A 13,868-nucleotide genomic window follows, 5' to 3' on the forward strand; every position below is an offset into this window, starting at 1 on the left:
AAGAACTAGGATAATAAAATAAAAAACAAACAAAACAGAGTGTTTTCTACATAACATCTATTTTACTAAAATTCATTCAAACAACTAATAAAATTTTCAATTATCTCAACTTATAAATACAATATAACATGGAACAACATTTTTTATTTAATTACATATTATTGGGACAATATTGGAAAAACAATAGCCGTAGAACATACAGATACACAATCTTGGAACATACAGCTCCCTCTTTCGTTTCTATGAGTATACACATCGCTATATTTCATCCCATCGCAACGAAGAAGATAGCGTAAAAATCATTATTTATTGACGACGGCTATCTATACTTCCATTTTCCAGTTCCAGTTCCATTAAATAAAAGCATTGTATGTATTGCACATTATTAACACATTACCAACTTTTGGTTTATCTACTCCATTTACAATTTATGACAAAAATTTAAATTAATTATTACTAAACTGTCAGGGTGAACAATAAATACGGAATGTTGAGTTACTTCTTATTGCTGTAATATAATAAATAATATATTTTTTCTATTAATAATATCATATTATAACATTTTATAATTTAGGCCGATGCATAACATTACGGAAACTAGTCATAATAATAATAATCGAAATTATGTTAAGAGTATCTACTCGTAAAATCGGTACTTGTAAAAACCTTTAACTTGGTAGTTTCCCGCCAAAGTTAATATAACCTCTACCTACCGAATAATAAAGATGTAAAAAACCTACACCTGTTAATTCAATTTACGGTTTTGTAGACCGCTGGGTGAATTTTTCAAATGTGACTCCAAACCAAAATAATAGAAAATAGTTAAAATTTATCAAATGCGAGACTTGATTTTGTTATAGCTTAATTATTTCACAAACTAACCGAGAATCAAGCATATAAATAATTTAAAAAAAAAACGATTCTTATTTTGAAAAACTCTGAAGCTTCTAAATAAATAAATAATTTAAAAAAAAACGATTCTTATTTTGAAAAGTCGCAAAAAATTCACCTGTGTGCATCACAAATCTTTGGTTAATTTGTACTAAGCTTATAAAACTTTATAATTTAAATTCACTGAACACAGTGTATCGACGGCGTAAACGAAAAACTAAATAAATGCAAAGTTTGAAATGCTTTCGTATAAATATTCAAACACATATTGTTTGATTTATTATATACATTATATATTATTATATACATTATATATGGTTATATACATTATATATGGTATATGTAAATTATTACTGGCACCTACTGTACACAATGAAGCAGAAGCCGTCACACTAAAAAGTTCCTGAAAAATATCGAAATTATTCGTAGACAAATAAGTACCTACCAAGTAACAATTAATTAACAATTAACATATCAAACAAATATGAGATTATATTATTAAAAAAAAACATAATTTTTTAGCATACACAGTGGTATTTTCAATTTAAATCGTGTTAGTAACAATATCAAATTAACATCTAAAACCTAAAATAGTTCCATGGTAGTTTCATTTAAATAAGTACAAAAATTGAGTGATTTGCTTATTAGTTATTTCCTTATTTAGATATTACGTATACGCCACACAATATCACGTGATATTCTGTTGAATTTTCCTATTAAAGCCAAGTAATATAATACGTATAACACAATGTATTGCTACAACGTATAAACTGTCAAATGATAAACAGCCGCGTGTATTAATATAATTCGAGACAAGAAATAATATCATATACGTTTTAGGAACATTCTCCGTTGTGCCAGCAATATAGTCTAAAAATGTATGACTTAACCGAGCGCCTTGAAATAATACAAGTCTGAAAACTGGCCAGCGTGACCAGTTAGGGCGTATTCACATAAAAAGCAGGCTGCCTGCGTGCTTTCTTCGTGAATACGCCCTTAGGGTTATTTGCTTATTTCCGCCCTAAGGAGGAGGAGAAAAAACACACATTTTTTTTAATTCTTTACAAGTTAGCCTGTGCCTACAATCACACCTGATGGTAAGTGATGATGCAATCTAAGATGGATGCGGGCAACTTGTAGGAGGAGGATAAAAATCCACACTCCTTCGGTTTCTACCCGACCCGGCAAAAATAAAAAACAAATGCATTTAAAAGCTCTTAATCCAATTTGTACAATAATATGTCGTTACGATACATAACGCAAGCTCTATATAGATTTGTGAGTATAAAATTCAGTTTTTTAATTTCAAATAATATCATTATTACCCTTAAATAAGCAGTTATTAGAAATACTATTAGATTTTGGTCTCGTGATTTATACATCTAAAAACTCAAAAATATATTAAAAAAGCTAACATCACAAAGCATACATATTACCTACCTACTCACTGAATACAACCAAAAAACATTTTTAGTTTACCAAAAGTTAAATTAATTAAATGCTCAATTGTGCTAAAAGCAAAAAAAATATGTTATGGACATGTAATACAGAAGTATGAGACACATTACTAAAAAATAAATTTGCAAGCAGGACAAAAAAAGACTATTTAATACATGGTTTATCATTAACAACCCATATTCGTCTCACTGCTGAGCACGAGTCTCCTCTCAGAATGAGTGGCGACCTTCACACACGCAGAGAATTAAGAAAATTCTCAGTTATGAGTATCAGAGGTACCACTGATACTAGATTTTCTCACTTATGTTTTTCCTTCACCGTTTGAGACACATGACATTTAATTTCTTAAAATGCACAAAACTGAAAAGTAGGAGGTCCATGCCCCAGATCAAATTCGAACCTAAGCCTTTCGAAGCGAAGGCAGCGGGCATATCTAATGGGTTAACGTATGAAATTGATTATCACGGTTGGAATATGTAAAAGAGGGTATAGTGTATGTAATAGGTATGATGGAAGTAAGTAGTTAAGTGAATGGAATAGAATGACATAATATGCCAATCCACTTTTTCGTGGAACAAGGACAGGGAGGTGATTGAAAGTTGAAACCATGAATGAACATTTTTCTATTGGTTTGAGTTAAGCCGGGTTCTCATTAGCGAACTGTAACTGTAACTGTTGCATGTTATTTAACCAAAATGTACAGTGTGTATGTGGTTCGCGAACTTGCTGCGAGCGGACCGTGTTGCAATTCGTGGCGAGCCGATGATACAACAGGTATTCATTATGTAACGTAACCGTTGGACGTTACTGTAACCACATATCACAGTACGTGGTACGCGAGCCTGCCGCGAGCTGCACGGCTATGCTCTAACGATACATTGTATAATTCGCAAGTGCCAGTTTCGAATGCACCGCTATCTTTCTCATTCTATAGTATCGTGTTAAACAGAGAGGTAGAGGTGAATTCTAAACTCGCACATGCGAGTTATAAAATTATCGTTACAGAATAGCCTAGCTGTACGCAGCCGATGGATGTCGGTTTTTGGCGCGAACTAAAGGAAGCTTGACATCGCGTACACACACTGTATCTGTTCGGTAAAAGTTATAGCCTCAGACCAATTATTGTATAGGACCTGCCTCGCTAGACGTTACTTTTTTGTCAAAGTATATGATCAACGATCTAATGCGATTATAAAAACTGTCTCTATAGTATCGATGTTAAGTAGTTGTAATCGTGTTCGTCGGTTAAAGAGCTCAGTAAAAATACCTTTTTAATTAAATTGTGTAAAAACGGGCAAAAATTTCTAGTTTAATATAAGATATATACCAAATCTAAGCTCGTTTCCTCAGAAAATGACAGACAATTTTGTTCGTGACTATGAGTGCGATACAGGTCCTTCTATAATTGGTCCGAGGTTATAGCCGACTGAATGTGCACTGTGGGTGAGGGCATTCGATGGACATATTCAGTTCGATGGACACGAAGACTATAATACGCGTACACACTAGAACCGCGTCACTGTAACTGTCCGGTTACAGTTACAGTTCGCTAATGAGTACCCGGCTCTAGTTAATCTGGGTACACAACAGAATGAAATGAGGTAGTGGTCTATGAGCCTGTCATAGCCAGGTCAATGTCATTTTATAAAAGCTAAAATTTCGCTAAGAATGTGCCTATCATTGATAGCCAAATATAAAGTTTGGATCACAGTGACTTTGTGAGCTCCTAGGTTTCCAACTTTCAAAAGTCTAAACTTCAGTTTTATAATATCGCGAAACTCTTCTATATACTTCGAGACACTATAAAGTTCTATATATAAGTTAGATATGGAAGGAAGGCAACGGTCGAACACATTGATTTGACAAACTAAATCCTGTACAGGGGTGAGATCAAGCTAAACCTCTATTCATACAAATCCTAATAACAAGGCAATAGAGATGGCGTTTACACATATTTGTCCGGTGACGTGTACATCTCCAAAATTCATGACAAATATTTCTACACTGAAGATGCTGATATACTATTCACTTTCACACACACAGAACGTCGAGCATTCGTCATTTTTATACTAGTCGAGCCTAATATTGCTACGAGCATTTTGAGAATTCTAGCAAATGCTCTATTCGATGCTCGTCAAAGATATTCCTTGCATTTATATAACATCCAAGCAAAACTGATAGAATGCTCGCTAAAATATAACATTCACACGAATGCTCATTACAAGTGAAAGCTCGAGTCTATCAGCACCATAAAGGTGACGAAACGTAACGAAAGACAGAGCATCATTTTCGACTGCACCGCTATTTGTCGACCTTTGCTTTTTTCAACGGTTTTGGGCGAGCGGCAGAAGAATCGCCTGATGGGGAACGAAGGCAGAAGCAGAAGAGATGGGCTGAACGACTCTCTAAGGGCGTCTCCTTTCTCGTACCTCGTCTTAGAAGGCCGTTCGGGGTGTTTTGGCATGAATGTATCAGTCTGGGCGCCTCTGAGATGGTGAGTTAAAAATCGTTTGGGTGGTTCAGATATCGGGGACCTCGTCTTCATCGGCGAAGACGTGATCATTGTCATATCAGCCGAGGGCAGTCCACTGCACGACATAGGCCTTTTGTAGGGATTTCCAAATATTACGATCTAAGACGTAACATATGTCGTGAATTCGTGACATGTCTCAAGATGAAGCTCTTTTACGTTACGATAGTACGACAGTGAGACTGATATTTTCGATTCTGCAGCTATTGGTCACCAATATGTTTTTCTCTTTCTTTATAATGGTACGACAGTGACACCGATATTTTCGATTCAGCCGGTATTGGTCACCAATATGTTATTCTCTTTCGTTACGATGGTACGACTATGAGACCAATATTTTGCCGGTATTGGTCACCAATATGTTTTATCTGTTGCGAAATATATCGCTGACGAAAGCGAGTCCTACTGATCTTATATTTTCAGAGCGACAGATCCGCTTGCATGCCATTTCTGTTCCCTTGTTAGTAAAATTTCTATGCCTTAAAAAAAATATTACGACCATGAAAACCATGATTTCGACTCAGCCGATGGTGTAGTCGGACTTTTGGGCGACTTCGGCGTTGGCGGCTGTGATGACTTCTTGCTATCTGCATCTTTCTTTTCTGATTCTTCTAGTGCACTTTGGACCTGAAAGTTAATTATTTGTTTTAATAATCCTCCTCCTTTTCCTCTGTCTTCGCTCGTTGAATTTTTCAATTAATATTAAACCAAATGATCATTTATAGTTTATTATTTTTTCCTAATGGTATTTCATCCTGTAGTCCGAAAATTCACCAAACAAAACAAACAAAATCACATTAACATTTTATAATAATAGTTGTAAGAACAGTCCTACATAATTGTAGGTATACTGCCTAAATTTAAATAAATATGATGGTGAGACGAATATCTTAGAGAAAAACACTATGCAAAGTCTAGGACTTGTGACTACTGGATGTAGGGTTAAGGAATTCCTTGACGATCGATCAACACTCCCCTTCTCCGCTTGTGTGGTTCTCCCTGCCTCGCCAAATTTGGTAAGACCCTATTAGAGCAGCTTTGGATACTCGTTCTAATATAGAACTAGCTGCACTTCTAGAGAGGCCAAGGTCTTTAAGGTAGTTATAGAGAGATTTTGCTGGTAAGAAGTACGCCGTAGAAGTAGGTGCTCTCGCACCTACTTCTACGGCGTACAGACTAACTACATAGCCATAATAACTCATAAGCTACAACGTAAATTGGTTATTAACTAATAAGTGAGACTATTACCTACTTATAATTAATTGATAGTAACTAATAAACGAGTATGAGTAGTGATTTTGATTTAATAGTCAGAGAAAATAATATTAAAAATAAATATTTTTAATATCTATTCTATTATCAATAAATGATTAATGATTACTAAGCTGTCGTTGTTGGCTCACCTTTATGTTTGTTTTAGCTTGCATATCTTTCTCATAGTTTCTAACGTCTTCTATCGACATATTGAACCATTCGTCCATCCATGTAAATGCCTGCCGGTGACCAAGCAGTAGGATCTCTCGTATTGCCTGTTTTATATAATTAAAAATCTTTACAAACACAATAAATTGATTAACGTCAAACAAACCGTAAATAAATAAAATGTCTTCAAGCTCTAATTAAATACTTCATTGGAGTGATAAAAGAAGAACAGCAAGACACAGATTTTTAAACTTATTTTCAGTCTGTCTGTCTGTTGAAAAATGTATGTGTATAAAACTAAAGTAGCGTTAGGCAAGCATAAGATCATCTGTCTGTGAGTGGTTGCTAAACAATGGTTTGCTAGTAAACGGGTTTCTATCCCACGCGCCTCCTCATGTATCACTAAATAATTTAACAACGCGTTTCTGTTGTGCTGACGTTCCTTTACTTAACACATAAAGTCATTTGTGCTGTCAACATATCCAAATTTCTTGACATAGAATACCTATAGAAGCAGTGGCATGCACAAAGTTTTTAGCTAGGGTATGCATTATGCCTACATACAAATTGGATAATTTCTAATCCTGTAAACTTTAGTAATAAGTTCTCAGGTTAGGCAGTGTATTTTTGCATCTATGAAGTGCAAATCACTGTATAGAAGTAATATACATACTACTTGAACATAGTCTTCTACTTTTGTCTGCAGTCCCCACACCTCAAACTTAGCGTTGACAACTTTATAGCAGCACATGATGGGCTTCTCTGTGTCTCTCCACCCTTCAGCCAGAGGTCCTCGTCCAGATTTCTCAGATTTAAACAGCTTTGGATCCTCTGACTCTTTGTAATGATGTGGTTTGATTTCATCAAATGCTATATCCATAAAATCTACTTCCCTTGATTCAAGTTCATCTTGTGTTAAGCCCAAACACTGTAAAAATGATTTATAAAAAAATCAATATAGATGCAGGAATTAATGTAAGATAATAATAAATAATTAGAAAAAAAGAAAATATGTTTATTTTTAATGTCACAAACAGCACATCCTATCTTAGATATTATGTGTATATGACTGTCTGTGACACCACACAGAAAGGGTTTACAGCTCGGCATTAGCCATTGATTGCAAAAAAGCAACTGCCTTTGTAGCGCAGTTGTATGCTCAGTAGATTTATGAGATGGAAGTATTGGTATAAAAATAGAAAAAAACATGACATTTGAGGTCTAAAAAAATTCATGTTCGTTTTTAATTCAAAAGTTACTTATATATTTATTAAAAATAGTTTGTAATTCGAAAATTTTGTCCAGCTTTTTGTTACTCTATAATGCTAGCAACAACACCTTATTGGTTATCAGGTGAACTAAAAAGTGCCCAGAATCAAACCAGACAAAATCATTTATACATTGAAGTTGCCGTAGCCAGTTAATTGATAAGGAACATTTGAACAAATAAAATTAAGTATAAAATAATAAGTACATTAATGGGCCAAATGGTTTTCCTTCCTTACAAATAGTCAATTATTCCTTATATATGCAAGTTATAGTTTCCTGTTAAAAATTACAGGAAATTTATTCCAACATAACAAAATCTGGATTTTTATACAATAAAAAAAAACTCACATTTTCTGTAGTACCATTATTATCCTCATATCGTGTTTGAATTGATATTGAAAATTTTGGTATGAAGGAACACTGAAAAGAGAAAAACAACTCATCAAAATTTATAGTAATATCATAATAAACTACCTATAGTTTGTTCTGTGTTACAAGAAATTTATTTATTTATTTATTTTATTTATTTTATTTAATATCAAGCAATACCATACATTACATTATACAATATAATAATAATAATAATTACAAGTTACATTTTATTACATAATGCAAGTTATGGATACCCAGTTTGGGCGTAGCCTTTTGTCGAGTGAGTGATAGGGAGACCGATTTTATTTTTTGTTTTTATTTGTCATTCAAGTAGTCATTCACCGTGTAATAGCACTTTTCGACCAGAAAGTCCCTTAATTTCTTTTTGAAAGCAATATCTTTCGCCTCATTACGTATACGGTCTGGAAGGTTGTTGTAAATTTTTATTGACATTGCGTATGGGCCGGAGCTGTGGAGTATTAATTTTGAAAGAGGGTAAATTAGTTTATTTTCGTTTTTTTCGCGGAAGCGCCGTGGTTTATAAGAGTTTTCGACTTTTTCGTAAAAATGAAAATTTTTTCTCACAAATTTACATATTTCAAAAATATATATGCAGGGCAGGGTCAATATTTTTAGTTGTTTGAAATACGGTTGGCATGATTCAGTCTTACTTATATGTACGAGGATGCGTATACACTTTTTTTGAAGTATAAACAAATCTTGGGCGTTTGTGCTATTTATATAAATTAAATTAATATGAATAACACTATAGTTTAAACTCTTTTAACTCTAACTCTAACTCTAATAGTAGGTGAATTTACAGGCATATGAGTATCAACACTTCATGTTTCTTGCAAGCCAAGAGTGTTGTTTGATGACTATTAATTTAATATAAGATGGGCCATCTGCTATCAACTCTCACTAAAAATGATTCTATACCTATTTACTTTTTATTTTATTATGATAATAATGATGACAAAACTTGGTTAATAATAAAAATACTTACTGTATATTCTTTGAAGATAAGGGATCATACCATGAAAATAAAAATAATAAATTATTAGTGAGGCATTTAAATATAAAGAATAAAATTCTTCAATTAAATAATTCATAATTTACCAGTAATTGTGTATGGGTAGTAATTCCAAGCTTTTTCAGTTACATAGAAAATCTTTGGTGTTATACTTTGGATCCAATAAGGTAAATGGCTGAAAATTTGTAGAAAACGACACATTTACATTAATCTTTATTTATGCTTACTATTAAGATTTTCTAATTTTTTAGTATCTAGATTTTGATTTGTTGATAGCCCTATCAACAACTATACATGTACAAGTAGCAAAACAATTGTTTTTTTTTTTTTTTGCAAATATATAATTATATATATTATGTCTATTAATTATATAACAAAACCTATCTCATGAACCATCCATTCATTAATAAATCACACTTAAGTAGATTAATAGAAACAAGGAAGACTTGGTTTTCTAAAATTGTAAGATTTACTAGACAATTAACTTATTATCCTCAAGACACTTAAAGAATATTTAGTGTGAGGTACAGTGGTATAATAAAAAGATTAAAGTCACTATCACATACAATCTTTTAGGGAACAATGTTAAGATAACATAAACTATGAATATGATTCACAGTACCTGGACAAGTGTATTCTTTTCTCAGTAAATTGTCCAACTCCATTTATTTCGTCGTTGACTTGTTCATTCGCTATGACCTCCACACCCTCGCCATTGCTGGATTGCTCAAAGCTATGACGAGCAATCATATACAACTGCCCGATACGATACTAAAAATATACAGTTACAGGATTTGATCATCGCCGCAATTTCATATTGTTTGGTTGTTTATCCTAGCACTTATGAAAACGGAGAATTATTTGTACGATTCTTACCTCTTCGACGGTCATTGGCATGCAAATTCTGTATTCTTTTGTAAGCACCATTGTAAAATTTTCAGAAAAACAGAAAACTGGTAAAACACAAATAGGTTTTGTAGGACAGAATTTTGTGAATATAATTTAATTTATTATATTATCCATTTGTCAAAAGAAGAAATCCATTCGGAATTCGGATTGACGGATTCGGAAACACAAGGGAAACACAAACACAGACAAAAGCACACAGTCCGTAACCGTACCGTAATACAACTCATGCCATGGGAACTTAGAAGAACGTGAAATCTTTATGAAGCAGCGCCATCTACATCCTAGATTTAAGATTCCAGGATAGTAAATACAATTACATAGATGTGTACGTATTAGAATGTTTTTAGAGATTAAATCCGTGTAAGTACGGAAAAAAAACCGAAAAAAAAGAATTATTTATCCTTTTAATTTTGACGCGTAATAGAAAGAATGTGTTTGTATTTCTAAAGCAAAGGGATTATTAAAGAAAAACAGTAAATGTACATTAAGTTCAACGATTTTCCACATAGTCATTTGGCCTAGTGGTGCATAACAAAGATACAATATAATAATCCTGAGTTCGAGCCCGGGGATAACAAAGGAAAACTTTTTGTCTTTTTTTTTTGTTTTTCTCAATTGGTTTCTTCAACTATTACAAAATCAAAAATGTCTCTCCTTTACAAAAAATATGCATTATTATTTTTATATTTTTTACTATACTAATAATACCGTATCTAGTCACTAGATGGCGCTATCACATTCGTTCCGAAAAAAGTTCGAGTAGCCTATCTATTTCCAATAATACACTGTAATCTTTGATACAACTCCGCTCCGAGATTTGAGTTGACGAGTGTCACCCATAAACTTACTCTACTCCTCGAGTGTCACTGTCATTAAAAATGAAAATTGAAATCAAGTCAAAGTCAAATGTCAATTTGACTTTTCTTGTCTTGAATCGCCTTCCAAGTTGTGAGAATTTCCCCAACTGCGGGGAATTTGAACTAAGTGTTTGACTATTTCCCAAATGTACGGATTGGTTCTATGCGAGGAGATTTTTTTAATCCTGCAACCAGTAATATATTCTTTGTCTGCAACTATCCATCTATCTATGAAAATACTCAATAAAATGAAATAAAATGTTAAATCCGTAAATATTAAAATAGTATTGTATACAAAAACGGCAATGTGAAATATAATTTTTTTTTTACATTTTCCCTTGACTTTTACACGAATTTGTGAAAATTGTTGGTATTTTCTTTCCTTTTGGGAATTCAGTCTCGATTTTTGGGAATTAGAATATTAGATTAGGTATTGACAACGCTTGTTTTGACAAACCTTGATAATTTATTTTACGGCCTTGGATACAAGTCCACTGAGGCAGACAAACCTTGACAGCCGCTCCATGCACAGAGTACATATTAATCGGTGATTTGTCAGTGTAGCCATATTTAAAACAATTTCTACAAAAAATCTAATTGTTTTTTTTTTCTTTTGTAGAAATTGAGCCTTTTTCCTCATAAAACAGTCACAAAAAATCCGGTAGGGACAGCACCAGCAATTTTAAAAATAGTGATGGAGGAATAGATTTAGAGCTATTTAAATTAAATAATATATTTAGCTATATAAAATAAATAATAAAATCACCACATTTACTGCCGCCGCCAAATTCGTCATCAATAGTAAACTATTTTTAAATTTTACCCTGTGAAAATTATCATCACTTGAAACATACCATAAAAGTGTCGCTTACTATAATTAAGACTGTCCTAAGTAGATTTGTAGAGAGAGAGAGAGAGAGACTCCCCCCCCCTCCCCCCGGTGCTGAATTTTTAAAACCCTTTAAAAGGTAAAAGAATTCATTCGACTGTAAGAGAAATGAAATTGGTCATAAGCAGACAATATAAGTAATATACGAAACGCCTACATTTTTTAAAATGACAATATAGGCATTGGAATTGGATACAAAGATTAATATTAGCTTTAAAAACATTTAATATTATAATATTCTTACATAATATACCTACTATGCTAAAATTATAAATTATAACAATGATAAATTAATTACATTTTTAAGATACAATCTTTGTAACAACATAACTACATTTTAATACACAAAAATAGAAGCCAAGTCATCATAATCATAAGTTCTCTTTAAAAATAAATCTACCAATGAAACTCCTCTTATGTTATGGAGACCAGAGTTAATTGGGAGAGCTGTTAGATTGATAAATATGACTTTCCCTGGTTCCAATGGACCTAACTTCCTGTTTGAAATCCCGCACCAGAGCAGACTAGAATCAGGAAGAGAGCGAAGCTTTAAAATTAAATCCAGTGTCCTATCACTGGCATTGACTATTTTGCATTTGAAATTGAATGGCTCATCAACAGGAACTTTGCTGGATAAATTTTCATATGTGACTCGAATATCACCATAATCTGTGGTCATCCTTTTAAGCTGGCTTGTTTGTAATCTGCCTTTTTCACCCAAGTTTGACCTCCAGACAATGTCTAACTTGCCAATGTTCTTTGCTGCAGCTATTAATTTGATATCTTTCAATATGTTGTCTTTAGGAGTCAGGCAATATAAATACTGACAACTCTCCTGTGTTTGTAGCAGAGTTACATCTCCAAATACTGACTTCCCATCGCTATCTTCATTAAGAGACTTAACAGTAAACTGAGGGGAAGTTTCTAAGGAAACCTGTTCTAGTATAATGGGCCCTGAAGTTATGTTTTGCACTTGTGCTTCCACAAACACATCATCTGACTCTGCATTGTAAAATTTTGTTTTAACATCTAAAGGTTTCATTACTTCAAACTTGAAGAATTTACGAAATGAAGCCAATGTATTGTAATTAGACATGTAAGTGACTTCACAAACTAGAATATGAGTACCTAGATCCTTAACTTCATGATGAATAACATCACTTAGAGTTTCATCAACATCAAGCTTCAGCGGAGCTGTATTTTGTTGGGTCGTTAGTGGTATTCTATATGAACTTGTTTGTAGATCAGCTTTGATGGACACGCTCTGAACAGGCTGATTAGTTTCATTATGAACACAAACGTAGCACGAAAACGTCTCTCCCAAGTATATGTTTCCGAAACTCTGTGGTAACAACAGAAACTGTCCGGCGGCCAGCGTCTCCATTTGCACGACTGAAGTAGCATCATCCTTTAAATAGTTGTTTAAAATATTCCCTGGTAGATCTTTGAAATCGCAAGTTACAATTTTTGGACTGATCAAAGCTGGTTTGGTCAGTCTCATCACTTTTAGAGCGACTAAGTGTTCAATAACTTCTTTGCCGTCCATTTTAACAAAATTACAATTTGTGCTGTCTATTATAATTTAGAAATAGTATTTTTTAGGAGCATTTTTAATAAATTTTACAAATAACAATTACATATTACTAAAATTAAAATTAAAATTGACAATTTGACATTGACAATGAATTTTACACAGATTAACCAACACATCGCTTAGACTATCCACAGAATATATATATATAGAATGTTCGATTACTTGATCGATTTTGCTGTTCCGTCTAAAGAATCGATTATTTTTAGAAATCGTTTTTATTACAAATTTGATAAAATATGGTAGTTAGACTTACAAATGAAACGTTACTCCATCTTTTACTAAACTACAAGTTTTTGGCCGTTTTTTATGCCGGTTTGTGTAGTTTAGATTTTTCTTTGAGTATTGGCAGCGCTGACTGAATTGTCATTTGTCAATGTCATGTCATTGTAATTTGTATTGTCATTTGTCAATTCATCAATTGTCATTCTTGAATTTCTTGAAATTGTATCGCTATCCATGCCATGGGAACTTAGAAGAACGTGAAATCTTTATGAAGCAGCGCCATCTACATTCTAGATTTAAGATTCCAGGATAGTAAATTCAATTACTTATGGTGTGTATGTATTATAATGTTTTTAGAGATTTAAACCGTGTAAGTATGGAAAAAAGAAAAACAAAAAAAAAAGAATTATTTATCCTTTTAA

At 33.0% G+C, this 13,868-nt stretch overlaps 2 protein-coding genes across 2 annotated transcripts; both read right to left on the reverse strand.

The window, feature by feature from the left end:
• Nucleotides 1-40: 40 nt before the first annotated feature.
• On the reverse strand, nt 41-10,088 carry LOC112052171 (cytoplasmic phosphatidylinositol transfer protein 1). The gene is made up of 8 exons (XM_024091147.2): nt 9,852-10,088; nt 9,598-9,746; nt 9,062-9,150; nt 8,949-8,956; nt 7,919-7,990; nt 6,975-7,229; nt 6,283-6,408; nt 41-5,506 (listed from the first exon to the last, which is right to left on the reverse strand). Exons 1-8 carry the CDS (start codon nt 9,900-9,902, stop codon nt 5,372-5,374), a joined length of 885 nt encoding a protein of 294 aa, XP_023946915.1. The 5' UTR covers nt 9,903-10,088; the 3' UTR covers nt 41-5,371.
• Nucleotides 10,089-11,837: 1,749 nt separating this feature from the next.
• On the reverse strand, nt 11,838-13,304 carry LOC112052177 (trafficking protein particle complex subunit 13). Its single transcript, XM_024091155.2, has one exon. The coding sequence runs from the start codon at nt 13,174-13,176 to the stop codon at nt 11,968-11,970; it is 1,209 nt and encodes a 402-aa protein (XP_023946923.1). The 5' UTR covers nt 13,177-13,304; the 3' UTR covers nt 11,838-11,967.
• Between the last annotated feature and the right edge of the window lie 564 nt (nt 13,305-13,868).

Source organism: Bicyclus anynana, chromosome 14 (genome assembly GCF_947172395.1).
Source record: "Bicyclus anynana chromosome 14, ilBicAnyn1.1, whole genome shotgun sequence".
Classification (NCBI taxonomy): domain Eukaryota; kingdom Metazoa; phylum Arthropoda; class Insecta; order Lepidoptera; family Nymphalidae; genus Bicyclus; species Bicyclus anynana.

Coding starts and splice junctions, on each gene's coding strand:
- LOC112052171 (XM_024091147.2), bottom strand. CDS start 9,902: ATGGTGCTTACAAAAGAATACAGAATTTGCATGCCAATGACCGTCGAA. Junction 9,747..9,851: donor TGCCAATGACCGTCGAAGAG/GTAAGAATCGTA, acceptor GTATATTTTTAG/TATCGTATCGGGCAGTTGTA. Junction 5,507..6,282: donor AAGCTAAAACAAACATAAAG/GTGAGCCAACAA, acceptor ATTAACTTTCAG/GTCCAAAGTGCACTAGAAGA.
- LOC112052177 (XM_024091155.2), bottom strand. CDS start 13,176: ATGGACGGCAAAGAAGTTATTGAACACTTAGTCGCTCTAAAAGTGATG.